At 31.2% G+C, this 17,784-nt stretch overlaps 1 protein-coding gene across 12 annotated transcripts in view; it reads left to right on the top strand.

Moving 5' to 3' along the window:
* Positions 1-17,784, top strand: part of Cyc (basic helix-loop-helix ARNT-like protein cyc) — a 101,842-nt gene that overhangs the window by 24,887 nt on the left and 59,171 nt on the right. For 3 of the 12 annotated variants that reach the window (XM_072018228.1, XM_072018253.1, XM_072018275.1), the window contains exons 1-2: positions 5,762-6,210; positions 13,101-13,575. The exons of 4 other annotated variants lie outside the window; for them this stretch is intronic. In XM_072018228.1, coding sequence (XP_071874329.1) covers positions 6,099-6,210; positions 13,101-13,575 — 587 coding nt within the window. In that variant the 5' untranslated portion in view covers positions 5,762-6,098. Of the gene's footprint in view, positions 1-5,263; positions 5,707-5,759; positions 6,211-13,100; positions 13,576-17,784 lie in introns of those variants that run through there. 5 more of the 12 variants (XM_072018258.1, XM_072018266.1, XM_072018242.1 and 2 more) reach the window with 4 other exon arrangements.

The raw sequence follows: 17,784 nt of genomic DNA, 5'->3' as shown, positions 1-17,784 counted from the left end.
TATGAACTATATTATTTGGTTAATCCATAACGTTAATATTCAAAAGATTAATATAATATATAAATTTATATAATAGATTTAATTCGAATATTCTGTTTATATATTTAATATAATTATTCTGTTTATTTTCTGACTCAATCTTAGTTTTACTTTTAATTAGCTTGCTGTAATATAAGTCACGTCAATGCCATTTTTCATACAATATTGTACCTTCACTATTTTATATTTTATATATCAACATATTGTTTCAAAACGTGAAAATGTATGTCGGTAGGAAGTAAAATTATGACTCGATTAGCCATGAAATTAAAAGGATGATACTTTTAAAAACTGAAATATATAACTAAATTTTCAAAATCTTAGACTACTATGATTTTCAATCATATTCTTCTCAGTGTTCCATGTTTACATGTGTTACGATGTTTTTGAATTTCTTCTTTAATGTAATAGAGGCTCACATTGTTATTTTTACATAACATATTTTTAAGTATATTTCATTTTAAGCGTAATCTCAACATTTAGTTTTGGAAACTAGGATATCAACAAAACAGTTTCTTAAATATTTCTTTAAATTAATCTTCATTCGCCATAATATTTATCCTTTTCCTTTTTATATTTTGTTCATTTGCTTATTAAATATATTTTACAAAATTTTGTAACTATTGTAAGTTTCCTCTGTTTGATTGAATTAATTATAGCATTTTTACACTCATTTGATTTCAATACTGGATTACCCGGCGCTTCTCTCGAATAAAAGTAACCCTCGCGTTACCTTATTGGAAATTTTCCAATGACCCCTTATACCTTTAAGGGGAAGAAATTCGTAGGGTTGGGACCCTGATTCTTCGCACATTCGATTTTATTCGAATTTCAGGACAACAGAATCGTGAGTATATCATTTTGTCTAACTACTTTTCTTTTCTTTCACTCGTATTACGTCATGACTAAAAATATCTTGTAAAATTGATCGAAACACATTGTTGCTAATTTATGTCAAATTCTCGAATAGACAAAAACGAAGGTGGTTGTATAAACGTAGTAAACAAAATATTAATTTTTCGTCTTCTTGGAGAGATTTTCGACCTAAGCATACCTTTTTGCTCTTAGAAAATTTCTCAAATTTGAGGAAATTATGCAAGAATCATTATGAGAATGATTTCTCACTTCAATTTTATGCTACAAATTTTCTTACAATATAAAAAATCTTTACCTACATTGAAACGAAAGCGAGTTTAAGACACAAGAAATTTGAGAATGGCAGAGTGATCGATTAAATTTTTCAAGATTAAATTGGTCAAGTTGTTGGAATTCGGGCAATTCAAATTTGAATAAGTTAAAATTGTTGATAGCAGGAAATTGTCATTTTCATGTTTAAATATCTTTACAAGTTTCTATACTTATCTTTATTAATCAAATCACTGGATTTCTAGTAATTTTGAACATTTTGTTCCTATGAATCTATTAATTTACCTGACTTGAGACATGCTTTCAAGTTTCGAAAGTTGTTGATCCATTTCATCTATTCCTTGATTTGATGTAATATTTCTAGTTTCGCATTTATTTATTGATTAATTGAACTTTATCATATCTTTACTCTGTTTATAATTATTACTAACATTTTATAAATATTTTCAAATAAATTTTTGAGCTTTCATTAGCACTGTAATGAGATACGATTACCATGATTATGATGGAAAAATTTCAAACAATTCCAAGAATCTATCTATATAAAAGTAATCTTAAGTATAGTTTAATAATAATCCCATTAAATATAACGAATAAATATATATAATGAAAATCCAAATAATTCGGCGGCCCGTGTGATTTACATACGTTTGCAATAAATATTTTGTAACACACATCTACATTTTTAAATTCATATCAAAGATTAATACTATCATGACAATCGTGTCTCGTTGCATTGTCAATAAAATTGCAATATGGTTTGTAGGCATAACGTACATAATATGGGATTCATAAAAACTTTCTACAAGTATTTAAATATTTTCGTTCGGTGCTCTATATGACTACTTTCCTCTTATTTTTTTTATTCAATTTTATATATATTTTTTTTTTAACAGTTTAAATTCAATTAGCGTAATATCAACGGTAAGACGTGAAATTACAAGATATCGATGCCATTTCTCAGTGTTTCGCAGAATACACAGTTCTCAAGCCATTCGAATGACAGTATCGTTATTAACGTAATGTAATTAACGAAACCTGTATTTCCCAATAGGAAAACAGACAGATGAAAATAATTGACGTAATATTCCATTATGGAAATGCTTCCTAATGTACATATACCTCTTAGTGTGCAAAAACATCATTAACATTTTTAATAACACGCATCTTATATCCAGACAACTTGTACTAAAATTGTAGAGGAAAGCATAAGTCATTTTTATTGATTTTCGAATTTTTGTGCTATTCGTTGAAGAAAACTTACTTTAAAATAATATCATTGGGAAAGGAACGATTTGTTAGACTTAAAGATATGCACAAGCCACGAAAGTATTCGAATACTCATAGATACATTTTACGAATATATTATGTGTGTGTTCGAAGCATTTTAGAATTTCATTAGGTCTGTTATAAGACTCGACACTCATGATTATATTGGTAATTTAAAGCAAATTTGAAAAAATATAGAGAAATTACAAGGTATTTAGTACAAATATATATTTCATAAAGACTAGTATTAATAAAATATTCAGTGGGACCTTACTTAATATTCAGTATATGCTTAACATAGCTATTCATGCTGTATACTAATATTTTACTAAATATATATTTGTTTACAACATATATCTTGCAATTTCTACATATATACATTTTTAGATCGATTTCAAATTTTACTAATATGATCGTAACAGTTGTGTCCTATTACAATGCCAATGATACTTTTAAATATTTTATATAACACGTGCAATATGAAACTAAAAATTTTCTATAGTAAGTGTTCAAATATTTTCGCGAATCAATGTGAGTTTTATAAAAAGAGGTGTAATATTAAGAGTGTACAAAACCAACAACATAATTCAAGATTAAAGAGTTATTTGTAATAAGGGACGTATCTTTTAAAATCATGTTTCGAAATATTCGAAGTCGAAACTTTCCTTCGTTTATAAAACCGCGATATTTACGAGACGCCTATAAACTCAATAACACATAAACTTCGTTTTTAACATAGACTAAAATGATAAAAAGGATGAATCTTTACTCCTAGTAAAAAGTGACAAAGCTTTGAAAAATATGATTTTGAACGCCTTTCTTCCGAACATCTAATTTCCTCGTTACGTTACTACATTGAAAGTAGTTATACGTGGGCAGTATTTTATTAAACGCAGATTTAGATAAACATAACGTGATAAAATCAGATATAGGAGCTTTTTAAAACGTCTGTTGAATAGAAAACAAATATGAGAAAAGTATTATACTTGTAGCTTAATTTGATGTCAAGTTATATCAATAATGGAAGAAATATCTATAAACTCATTGTTTATGTATATTAGAATTAATCTTCAATCATTTTTTGTAACTTTACAACACTAATTCACACAGATTATAAGTTATGTAGACAAAAATTGTGCATCACTAATTTTGAACGTGAATTCAAAATATATTACGCATCGAAGTTATTGCCTATTATTATATTTGCAAAAGATAGGTTTTGAAAATAATTGTTTTAATTTTAAAAGTATTAAGATAAGAATTGATAAAAGATAGCTTTCAATTAACTTTATGCGTATCAATCATTTAAAATCTTTAAAAGGGCGACAAAAATATATGTTTAGTTCGAAAATCGAATAAAAATATACTATTGCTAATATAGTACTAATTAATATTTGAATTTTAAAATTCTCCCTCTGTAAAGCCCGAAAAATGCGAGCTATTGTAATGTTTCCCTGTAATTTACATATATGTAGTGAATTCTGTTTATCTACCTAACTAACTGTTTAGAAGTCGCAATGGTCAACACCAAAAATTGAAAAGTATAGGAAACAAGAGATAATGTTATAAATACAATTTTGTTAATTTATTTTAAACTTTGCTATTATTTATATAATTTCGTAATAAATAAACTTGTGGACACAAGTCATTCATTTTTTGAGAATTAAACATTAATCGCGTAAATTGATCAGTTTGGCCTTTAAGAGACTCTTCTGCCAGAAGGTTGGGGATAAAACGTGACGATATTTCTTCTAATTGAACAATTAAAAACGAAAGTCGTAGCTTGCGAAACAAATTTTGAGCGATTCCGATGAAGTGGTTGCGCGAAAACCTTATTGGTTTTTCTGTTGAATCTTCCCGAGGGATTAGACCTGCGTATGATGATCACGGTACCATCGACATCGACGCTGTATAAGCGCCGAGGTGTAGGGCGGTTTTAGTCACTCCCACTTGCGCCGACGACACGCGACCGCGTGGTCTATTTCCTCGTGTCTCGATTTGCCGCGAATTTTCGAAATGATCGTTTTTTTAGAAATTTGAAAAATTTGTAAATATAAAAATTTAAAAGCTTTAAAAATAGAAGTGTAAAGGCGCAAATGAAGATTGTGATAATTTTAATTGTGTGAATTTTGTTTTGCTGAAACTGTAAAGATTTGAAAAGATATAATAACGTAAAATGTTCATATATTCAATAACGTCAAGTTCTATCAAATTGACACGTACCAATTGATACGCACCCCTTGATATGTAAAGGTCTCCTTGAAAGACAAAAGACTTGTTGATGTTATCGTAACGAAGATTAAAAGCTTCTTGTGGCTCTAGAAAAAACACATCGATAAAGCATTTTCACCGCAAAAGACAGCAAATTATCGTGCAAGTTAGCTGGGTTATCTGAAAACTCTACTACTCTCGTCGAAAGATACTGAGCGATATCAATAATCGTAAAGCGTAATCGGTGACATAAGAAAAAGCAACTCTACTAGTGCAAAGAGAGTCGAAGAAAATCGACTTAAACGTACTAGTAGTACTATTCGTGCTATTATAGTGGCAACAGAAGTAGGTCGATAAAGGTCATTTTTCAAAGAACATTATTTCAAAGAGTAACATACGATTAAACAAGAACAATAAAGCACTTAATTGAGCGACCAACTGTCGGAGCTTTCGGAGAAGGGAATAGACAGAGAGAAAAGTTGGCATAAACGTAGAAGCAAGCAATAGTTTTAGTCACTCCCACCTGCTGCGGTGGGCCAGAAGAGCACGTGGTCCAGAACAGCGGTAATCCGTATTGCGTCAGGATCTATCATCGGTGTTGTTCCACTTCCACCTCCGGCTAGTCCACCACCACCATCACTACCACCACCCGCGCTCAGTATTCGTTTGCCGCCTCGGGTGAAGAGTGCGCGTGAGTTCGTAAAGTCGTTCGCTACCACCACTACAACCACCACCTCTCTAATGGAACAGTAGTGGCACGGTAAACGATCGCGAAGGTTGCCAACGCTTGTGGCGTTCCTCGTGTATCGTACGGTTCTCGAGGTGGCCGCCTCTTCTTTCGGTAGCACGTGGTAGCATCGAAGAACTCGCGATATTCGACTCAGTGGTCCGCGAGCGGCACGACCTCGTCGTCGTCGAAGAGGCACCCTCGAAGCACGAGGGCATCGGTCGAGAGGAGGGAAGGCGTGAGGCCTTCTGCGCTCCTCGAGGATGACGCCGCTTCCTCGTCGTCGGCGACGACGTGGATGTACGCGCTTCTCGGTAAGCTCTAAACGGCGATAAAATATTAGGAAAACGTAGAATCAAGAGCCGAAACGTGGTTGCAACGTGTAAACAAGTGTCTCAGTGTCCGTGAAAAATTCTGCTCCGTTGTTTGTAAACGCAAGGACTGTACGTTGAAATTGTCGCTGGTGAAGTTCAGCTAAGCCAACGAGGAATTAAATGTATTTATTTATTAGAAAACACGTTAAATTAAATTTATCACGATTATTTGTTCATGAAAGATTGACAGATTGTTTCTTCAGTTCATCTCGAGCAACGTGATTCGAGGTGCACGATCGCGTTATTTCCTGGTTTGTCTCATATTCCTCGAGTGCAATAGTGGTGTTCTTTATTGTTAGAAAGCATTTTATACTCGGTGAATATTTGGTGGAATGACACGTGTCAGTGAAAATGTGCACCGTCTTTCTAGGATGCTTCGATCTCATAAAATTAACGCTTGTCGACGAACTACGTGCCTCTGGAATCTCACGTTGCGCATCCAAGGTATCTCCCTACTTTCTTCATTAACATCGCCTATGACTGTCCGTTGCAACGATCTAATTGTATTGTAAATATGATTTACATATTGTTACTCGAATGTTTGTCAGACCATGTAGAAATCAGCTTATCTTTGAGACTCTTCAATTCCTGGTAATTTCTAAATTTCTTTCTCTATTCTCCATATCAAATTTTTTCTTTCCTTCTTCTTTTATATCTTCTCTTATCGTAATCAGAGATCAATGTGAAAATGTCTGCTTTATTTATATCTTAAGCGAATGCCTCTTCCTTGGCGCAAAGCGTTCATCTTATCCTATTCTCGTTGTTGAATGCAAGGTTGATAATTCTCTTCAATAATCATAATAGTGTTCTTCGTCTAATATTGCTCTCTTCTGATTTGATACGGGCTGACATTATCTTCTTATCTCTGACCATTACATTCTATATCATGAGCAGCACCCTTTTTCTGGATTTCTCAAGGTGAATTGAACGCGAACGATCATATCATAGTTGCGCGTTTGTTACAAAAAATTAATTTCTAAAATTAAAAACGAGATGTTTTGCGGGTTTAGAAGCATATATGTACATTAAGTGTCTTTGACTTTAATGGATAATATTTATTATTATAATTAGGATTCGTTACCTTGCTTAGTTCCTCTTTCCCCTTCTCCTTTCTTCCTCTTTTCTTTCAATTACACTTTTTGAGTAGATACTTGTAAAATGCAATTGTAACATTATTCAGTTGTTTAATTTTACATATTCGATAGGTTGATTGTACAATGATAATGAATAAAGTGAAAATTGACCGGAGGATTGAAATATTATGCTTTTTATAATTTTTATAATTTTGTGGGTTTATAAATATCTCTCTTTGATAATCTAATATAATTATATACTTAAAATATGTGTCTTTTATTGTTGCAATTTGATAAAAATTTAAAGTTACGACGCGTCGAACGTGTATTTTACTCGAGGTTAAACGAAAGCTAACGTTACATTTTAATATTATCTTTGTGACAGGTGAATACAATTTTTTAAACTTGTATTGTTTAGAGAATATTAAACGCTATTATCGAGCGTTAAATGTAAATCCATTTACTAGTGCCCTTGTTATACAATATAGTAAAAAAAATTGCAATAGTAGGACAAAGTAGAAATTCTATTAGATGATCAAAATAATTTTCAACCCCTAACAGAGTAAGGAAAAATATTTAAATATGTAAAAATATTAAAATATAGAATTATATATTTTACAGTTTATAACATGTTAACTTCTTGCTAAATAGGAGAACTTCAAAACGTGTACATTGATTCTACATGAAAGACAAAAGCATTTAACAAGTATATTATTGAATTTAAATACGAATTTACACTATTTCACTTTGTTGGGATATGACGGATGAACGCTGCTTTCGTCCTCGTTTCATCCGTGTTTGACGCTGTGTAACTTCGGCTTAAGACTATAAATTGTTTCAAGTCAACCATCTTTTTTTTTCGTGTTATAAATCGGCATTGCTATCAATATTGATTTTATTTGTAATTGCGTAAATTTCTTCCATGTAATAGGATGAAAAGATCACTGGTTCCTAACGTCTTTTACGCAGGATAAAATTCACTGAAATGCTTCTAAACGACACTGGTAGTATTACAAAATTAGTGTCGGTTTCATTACAACATCACGCGGAATGATAATCATTAGTCTGCAAGTTTCTTTCTTTCGCTGTTGTATCGAATTACTGAATGAATTTTACGCCAGATGTGTTGTGCAAACAATATTTAATGATCTTGCACTTGAATTTTAAACGAAGTAAAATATTTCATTTCGTTTTGCTCATTACTTGACGAGAATTCCATTATTAACAATTTCAGTAAAACCATTTTTTTGATAATATACTATAGAAATACGGATAGAAAAAGTAGAAACATAGAATAATATATAGAATGATCCACATAACGTGATCAACCGACTAGCGAGTGATTGCACGTGTAAAAATAAGTCGAAAATGTAGAATGACATTTTTTCACAAAATGCTTCGTTTCCGAGAAAACTAAACTTGAATTTATTCGCGTGTTAACATATATGCATTAGGCCAGTTCTCATTTAAATATATTAAAACTCTACTTTCTTACAAATGAAGCCTTAAATGGAAAAATTTCATTCTGCATTTTTGGCTTATTTTCGCATGTGAATTATTTACTCATATATCTCCAGCCGATTTTACTCAAATTTACTCAAGTTTACTCAAATCTCCTGCTAATTGTTTGTTCGTACCCATTTTTTAATCATCCAACTTCAGGTATGCTTGAAAAATGTTCAAATTCGATTTTCTCGAGATCGAAGCCTGGTTAATGTGCCAAAAAATGTATTATACTTTTGACTTATTTATGCACCGAGAACCCCCTTCCTCCTTCTAATCTGTTGACCACATTATGCGACACACCATTAGAATAGATAAGATAAAACATTTGATATATTTTTAATGAAAGTTTAAATTTGAAATAGTTATATATGACAAATTTTGCGTAAAGAATTAACTATTTATTTTGAGTTATTTACTAACTTTAATTTGATTTTATTTATGGAAATTAGAACCTTATGATATCTTTCTTATAAGAAGAATAAGAAATTAATTTAATTATATAATTTAATTAATTCAAATTTCAAAAAATAAATTTACTCATTTTTTTAAAGAATTTTACGCTAATGATATCTTTAATTGATTTTAAACATTGATTTTAACGATATTTGACTCGAATGTCTGCAATCTTATTTTTACTGACGTTGTCTGCATATTGGGTCGTTTAAATTCATGTAGATTTTTTAGGTTTCTGTGTTTTTAAAAAATTCTCCAAAATTCGTGAACCATCTTCCAGGTTTCTAGAATATTTTGCAATAATTTTTATTACTATATATTATATTAATTTTTTTAAGCAAAGAAAAATTTAAACGGAAATATGAAAAAAATGAAGAATTACTTAAAACTACTGGTCGTGAACGACCCAGTATACACATGCGTCATGTGTTAAACATGTTTTTCTAACCAAATGTAGTCGATTAAAAGTTCTGCTAGAAGTTGCTTGGAGTGATTACAATCTAGAATCTTGATTCTTCTTATGCGATCAACTTTCACAATTATTTTATTGTTCCTAAATGACATTGATCCTACGTTATTTCTTATTACGTACTTAAAATACTGCTCTCTTTGCATGCGAAATTTCGGAGTATATTTTCTTAACATATTTTCATTTATATAACACTTGTACATCACTTAAAAACACTTTCTAACATTGCTTGAAAATTTTATAATCCCTAATCTCTTTTTAGGATTGTACTAAAATTTATATCACATATACAAAACTATATATTATTATAGAATTATGTTACATACAAATTATATAGAGTTTATCTCTCATTGTTTAAATGATGAGCAATTATATTTTCCTTACACTTTATTTTATATTTGATGCAATTATTTGTCTTTTATGTTCAGAAATAAAAATGGAAAGACTATTTTTAAACTTTGGTGTTAAAATTGCTTGATCTCGTCCTTGATTTGGAACACAATTGTCTTCGTTTCTTTACAGAACTTCATGGAGATTGACATTTTCTTTCATATATTCCATACACATTATGTACAAGCTTGTATCTAAAAGATTTATATAGACAGAGAGTATATACATATTTTTCATAATGTTTCAAATTTCTAGACTGCAGCTTTTTTTTTAATCTTTCTCTATCTAGTTAGAAATGAATGAAAGAAATTATATTTTTATTTAAAAATCAAGAATTGTAGTTTTAAAAACGTTTCTCTCTTTACTATTTAATAAAATAGAGGAAACTATGTTATTATTCTAAAGCCAAAAATTTAAATTACACTAATTTCCCTATTATATTAAACGCAACGTTCACCTATGTTTCTTCTTAGAATTTCATTCACAACAATTTTATGATACCCGTTTCACAACATCTAGTGCGGCCACCAAACGAATGATTCTTTTATCAAATTAAAAGCAATGGAGGTAGTGTTAATTAGGAGAAAATTACATCATTTCGTATCACTAAGGCATTCTACGTGGAGGGTCAATGGGCTCTTGCAACAGCCGTCGCTTTACACTGACATATTAGCACGTGCACACAGGCGAAATGCCATAAAAATACGAAATTGTCTGTCAGCCAGAGAGGTGCAATTAATGTGCGGTTGAAGGCGTACGATTCGCCATAGACCATGTTAGCCCCCTGATTCTTCGCCAATTTGTTATCCGTCTACCAACGCGCTAATGATTCCGAACCTCGTTGTCTTCGCACAATCGCAAAACATTGTTGCCGTGAAAATTTAATTATCTCAACGATTTTTCGAAGTCCATTAAACGAATATCTGCTGGCTATTCTTCACGATACAGGACGTAGATTAACCACATATAATAGTTATCTCTTCAAGATGATACCTGCCTATCATGTGAGCATGCGAGTTAAAAATTGAAATATGATTAGGTTTAGCTGAGGAGAAAATGTACATCGTACAACAACGGAGAAGGAGCAATTTATATTTTTACTAAAGCTTAATGAGTATTATAATTGATCATAACATTCTTCATACATGCAAAGCATTGTACTCGTTAGTGAAAATATCCTATCTACCATTTTGTAAATTTTATCGTTTTATTTTGTCGATTCTCGCGTTCATTTCATACAACCACATGTTGTATTAGAATCACTCTAAATTCGAAAAATTGGATGGCGTACAAATCCCGTATGCTAGAAAAATTAACGGTGTACTTTAATGTTAATCCCAATCCTTAAGCGACATACTGTAGGCTGTTTCATATCGAAAACGATCATAATCGTGACAATGATGGCTCGGAATATTCGCTTAGTTCTTTCTTGCTAATCATCGTACAACAACCCAATGTCAAAGGTCTGTGGTCCTCTATTTCCGCCATCCGCGGATGCAGAAAATTGACATTTCCTAACGCGTGAGAAACCAGGTTAATTATTTGCTAAAGAGACTAATAGAATAAAGCTTATTTCTTCAAGAAACAATAATTTCGAAATCCAGAATTGTTTTTGCTTTAACATACAAATACAGTTTTGCACGATTATTCCGCTACAGACCAGATGATATTTTCATCCTGTTCTATAATTACCAGATTCTATAATTACCTTTCGTAATTACCAGATTGTGAAAGTACAAGAACCAATATATGTTTCTTTGCTAATTGAACGCATAATAATTTACATGAATTTAGGCTTAAAATCTTTTTGAGCAGATCTATCATACAATGCTCGTCGTGTATTAATTTATTTATCTTATATATTATTAATATTTAATCTGTTTCGTCTATTGTATTTTCGACAATTTGTTCTTCTATTCGAGTTGCAATTGTTTTGCGCTATTTTGAATTCACTTTATATGATGATTTGATCTTTGTTAATAATATGGCATTAACCTTTTTGTTTTATTAATGTAATTTGAATTTCCACTTGAGATTATTCTATTTTTATAATAAAACTATTTAATTTCATTACAATACACATATACCATTACCTTTACCGAGAACTATAGTTCTAATTTTGTGTATTATAATAAAATATGATAGTTTCTACTTATATTATTATTAATTTGAAAAGTTTTAATATTATTTTCAAAGTTCAGAAATTTTTTAAATAAATACGGTCGTAATTGAGTTGGAGATACGCCCAAGAATAGTAAACAAAAAGGGAAGAAGGTTGGAAACAAGAAAAATTACTATTCTTCTTTGTGTTCAAAAGCAGCGTCCGTAATATGGTTTCTAATTTCATCAATTCTAAATAGCAATAATTATACGTAAAATTAATTAATGGTGTAGAGATCATTTATTACATAATTCATTACATGATTTAGTAGTAAATGAATAATGCATCATTAGCATATTTATTTCCCTTTAATCGTGTGCAACAAGGTTGGCGATAAGAACTCAAAGAACATTTATTGCGATTCGGTGAATCAAATGATTTAAACGATTTATTTTAAATACCTGTAAATACGTAAGGCGTGTAATTTAAAAAGTCATTTTTCGCAAATTAGAATCAAAGATTGTTACCAACATTTATGAGGCGATTTATACAATTACGCCAGTAAAAATTTCATCGCTCTTAAAAAATGTAGCTCCTTGTACGAGGAATTTTATCACATCGTTGACTGCGTGCGGATTCGAAAAGAAAGTTGGATGTACAAATTGTGCCAAGTTCTTGTTGATTAAAACCACTGGTAGTTTTCCTTACGATATAAAGATCATTATATTAACAGCATCAATAAAGAAGTTACTATAATCTCTAATGATAATCTTAATTCTTTTAGTTTTTGAGTGGCGCATTCGTTAACACGACACGAATCCATTACCATAATTTCTCAGTCATCCGAGATTTGAATTCTTTTAATTTTTGCATGATCTATTCATTAATGTGATACGAATAGATTCCATTCCAGTTTTCGAACTAGAAAACCGATTACTATTAAATTCGCCTGCATGCAAATTTTCACTCTTTCCGTCATTAAATCGTCGTTTTATTGTCACTCCTGTCGTTACATCGTTGTTTTCGTTAAAATAGATCGACGAGGAAAAGAATCTCCGACCATTTGCTCCGAGCAGAGTCGTTGATATCGAGATTCGAAAATATCCTCTAGCGCAGAGTCGTCGATTTCAAGATTCAAAAGTATTCTTTAGCGCGATGAAACGATTCCCTTATAGGGACATTCCGATGGCTCGGTCAAAGAGATTCAAACGCGCATCGTTCACGTTCCACGAACACGTGAACTCGTCTTGTCCCGATCTATTCGCATGTTGCAACCACTTTAGGACGCGGCCGTAGCGAAATCAGGATCCGGGTAAAAGAACACGGCTTTATGAATCTTCAGACGAGGGTGGATTACTGCCAGATAGCGGTGGTGTCGTGGAGAACGATGTTATGGTCGGCGATGGCACCTGCGTGAATACCTGCGGCCTCCATCAACATCAACAGCAACATTCTCCAGGTCATCTTTATCGCCAAGAACAACCGCAACTTCAGCAACAGCAACAACAACAGTATCAGCAACAACGTCAGCAGGAGGAGTTGGAAGATTTTCTATACTTTCGTGGACCACCGGATCAGGAGATGGTGGCCCAAGAAATGGCACAGAGTTATACGCAGCTCCTCCATCCGAGTCAGGAGCCACAGGAATTCATTTCGTTGGAGGAGCTTCATCCGCGTATTCACCAGGAACATCGTGTTCACGATAACCGCGGTCGGATAGTCTCGACGATCTTGTCGTCCGATACCCAACTCTACCAGCATCATCATCAACAACAACAACAACAAGGGAATTACTATAATCTCTCCGCTGTTCAAGAGTAAGTGATAAAAGCTATGCGTTGTTGTCATGTTTAAATAGCTATCGTTTGTGCCCCTCTCCGTTCATCGTGGCTACGTACGTTCTGGAAATAAGTGTTTTAGTTCAGGCAATTACGACAGTAGAACTCCATTATTTACTCACATGACATTTTCGTTTAATTAATCTGAATGTGAATTCCTGCGAACGAAAAATAATAGGTAGTGAAGAAAATTAGTGAACTTAAATGAATTGTTTGCCCACGACGTGTTTAAATAAATGGAGTTCCGCTGTAAATTCTTATAGTTGTACGCTTCATCTGCGCGATGGAAATCATTTTTCGGTGATTCAGCTTTGGTCTGAAGTAATATAGTAGAACTTCTTTCAGATTAGTAGAACAAACATTAACGCTTTGCACTTGGAAACCATTTCAATGTCTCTTTTCATCAACTTGTTAATTGAAACGCGAATTTCTGACAGAAAGTTTATGATTACTTTATTTCCTTTATCAGTTTGCTATGATTAAGAAACGTTATTTCTAGTTATAGTTTTCATCATCTATACATATACTCATGTATATCATTGTATTAATATACATTTATATCTCACAATGTTTTTAATTATTACCAATTTTCAATTATTTAATTTAAACTAAGTTATTTAAATTATTATTAATGATTACTCAGACGAGTAGTAATGAAAAGAAATTAGTTCCCGGAATTATTATACACTTTTATTTAAGAAACATTTTCTAAAATAAAATGTTTTATTTTGAGGAAAACAAAGTGCCCCCTGATTTTCGGAGGCCTTATCATCAGCTTTGTATTATAAATGCAATATCTAAAAGATTTACATGAATTGATTATAAAATTATAAAACTCATATTCATAACAGCAAAAAGATCGTGGCAGCGCAATTGGCATTCTGAGTGCAAAGAATTAACACTATGTACAGCAACCAGCTAGTTCCGAACAAGAGCTCATAAATTATGATTTTGTTATATTTGTAACAAAATTTGATAACTTCGAATATTTGAAAAATAAAAAAATAGTGGTAGCAAGTAATTAAAGAAATACATAAATAGATAAGTTACACATGGCGCTAGTATTCTATCAGTCATTGACAGTTGATTCTTCCTTTAGCTCTTCATATTGTTAATGCATCTTTGGTAAATTTTCATAGACGCTTACAAATAATTTTTTATCGTAGTATTTGCTGTGTACTGTTGTTGTCATATGTACGTGGTCAAAAGTATGATGCTCGATTGAATTTGTTTTGTCTATCATTATTCATAATTGTGACATGATTGGTGTGTCAGTATCGAAATCTCTAATCAGCTGACGAGTTGGTAATAAAAATTCTATGGAAATCGGTTTTCAGATTATGACATAACTCGATGTATCTACGATATAATAAGACGATTACTCGTGTTATCGGTTAGCCTTGAATTAGCACGTGACCTCATTAATCGTTGTGATTCCTGATTCCTTGATTTCCATTAAGCATCTAGAATATGCGCTTCAAATCCGCCTCTGTGTGTAATTATCAATAACTATTCGCTTGGAAGAACTTGATTTTGCATGTTCCTTATTAAATACTAATAAATCTTCTGACTGATGCATCCTACCTAATAGGTAATTAGTATGCTATTTTCTTCCTTTGCCAATTCATTAACCAAATTATATATAGCCATAATTATACGTGGAACGTTATTAAATATTACATACGAAACATTAATAAATCCGAATTGTTTGAAAATCTTAGCTGATATGTAGAGGGCCATTTTTTTTCTATCAACTCATTAAACAAGTGGTTTTCGTCCTAATTGTTTCGTTGGTAATTTATCAGTGGGACGTTATTAATCCTGATGCGTTCTTTTGGCTGTTCTCGACCTAATTCTGCTTTTCTAACGTTAACGAAAATCTCAAATTTCAACAAAGTATAAAAAAATGGTATGCATGATTTTTCCTTTCAATTGTATTTTAAACATCTTCTTAAAACATAACAAATACATTTTGTTTCGTAAAATGCAAGCAAAATTGAAATATGAAAGTTTGAGGATTGCAATAAAGTTAGATACAGTTAGAATATTTGGGATTCAAAAATCAGGTATGAAACAGAATTCTTAGAAATTGTTATGAATGCTTGGTGAAATGGGTCCTATGAAATCACTCAATAGTTTTAATATTAGTAGTTTACATATATTTTTAAACCGATGAATACAAGGATAAAAGAATCAGTGAGAACGTTTAATGGTTTAACAACATTGACTGTGTGAAATGTGCGGCGAACAATGGGATCTTGAAGGAGTGTTCTTTCGTACTTGGCAGTCGAGATCAAACGCGTAGCGGACGGCGCCACTGTTCATAGAATACCGTTCATGAGTAATACTAAACATAAGACTGTGATATCGCCGTTATCATTCAGAGACAGACATTAATGACGTCCATTGTTACTTGTTGAAATCCACTACTCCTAAACATTCGATTTCTTACCTCACAGAACATGACAACTTTGTCAGTCGCGTTCATATCCATATGATTCCAATATCTATCAGTTTTCGTTACTTACATCATCTTTTTACCTTTAATATATATTTCATTTATTTTTATAAATAGTTAATTAAATGTTATGTTGTTATCATACTTAATTGGTTACTTAATGCTACTTACATACATACGTATATCGAGTATGTATACCGTCTACTTTAGTTAAAGTGTCTTATTTAGTATCTTTTCATTTTTGAAGATATGTTGAAATATTTGAAGTTCCTGTGTTTTTACTTTTTAAGTAAAATTATATTATATTATATAGAAGTAATTATGAAATAATGTTTAATATTCTAAATTAATAAGAAAAAAAAAGAAAGAAAACAGGGACGGCTCAAAAAAAATGATAAAACTTAAGTTAACAACTAGGAGTTAAGTTAGAGAACTGGAATTTCAACTGTTCAATCATAATGTAGTAATTTTAGGATCGTAGTAAAAAGAAATAATATATAAACATTTGTAAGTTTTATATAGAATAACATAAGACATCTGTTTTGAAACTTTTTAAAATTGTTGATTAATCTAATTTTAATTTTGATTCTAATATCTCGATATTTGAAGCAGTCTGTATACAGAACATCAAAGGTATTAATTAAGAAATTATTGAGATTCTTTAAACCTATTTAGTTTATTTCTTATCTGTTCAGTACAAATTTCATTTGCACTGTAATAGAGGGTAGTTTTTATATTAACACTTTATATCTTTATTACCCAGGACGTGAGAGATTTCTATCAAATTATTTGTACTAGTATCGCGTGAAATTAACATTTAAATCTTTCACATCGTTTATTTCTAAGTTAATTATCTCTAGTGCTTCTAAACAGAAATCTTGAATGCTTTGATTTTACGTACGCGTAAAATCTATATATACTGTGCTGGATAGCATTTGTTATATGCATATCAGTCTCAAACTTTAACATTATTCATATTGTTCATGTTATTGAATAATATTGATGTTGATTAATATCTTATACATTTATATGTACACTTACACCTATCATTCAATAAGATTCATAATGCAATAACGAACAATCTAATATTTCAAAACTATAAACATTAAAACTTTCATTAAAGCTATATATAGTGGCTATATTGTGGCTATTTGAACAGTCGTCATAGAAAGCTTTCATGCATATATTGTGTACATTGTATTAAACATTTTGAAATTTCATTAGCATTACAGTACCACATAATTGCCATAATTATATTGATATTTGAAATTAATCTGAAAATGTGTATAAAAGTTACAAGACATTTACTGCGAATATCTTTTTAATACAAAATTAATACGCAGCATGAGTATTTACCTTAAATAATTTTTATGACCTACATGAAATATACACATACTTCTAATATTTATCTAATAATAATTTGTATATATGTGTTATTTTCAGATTTGTTTCAAGCTTTACCAATGTCATTGCGACACTCAGATCTCATCGCAGTGCTAACAAAACTTAAGAATGTTTTACGTAACATAGATAATATATTCATAAAAGGTGTCTAAGAGTGTTCGGATACTTTCGTGATTCACTCTATGTACGTAGCCATATCTAACAACCATAATATGCATTTGAAAAAAAGCGTTTCATTAATAGCAAAATTAGGAAAAAAATAATTTCTTATTAATTAAAGTTTGACGTAAATCGCTAGAAGGAAACATAAATCCGATCGATCAAGC

Source organism: Bombus fervidus, chromosome 2, assembly GCF_041682495.2.
Source record: "Bombus fervidus isolate BK054 chromosome 2, iyBomFerv1, whole genome shotgun sequence".
Taxonomy (NCBI): domain Eukaryota; kingdom Metazoa; phylum Arthropoda; class Insecta; order Hymenoptera; family Apidae; genus Bombus; species Bombus fervidus.
The sequence above is the reverse complement of the archived record's forward strand: the minus strand, read 5'-3'. Positions and strand labels throughout refer to the sequence as shown.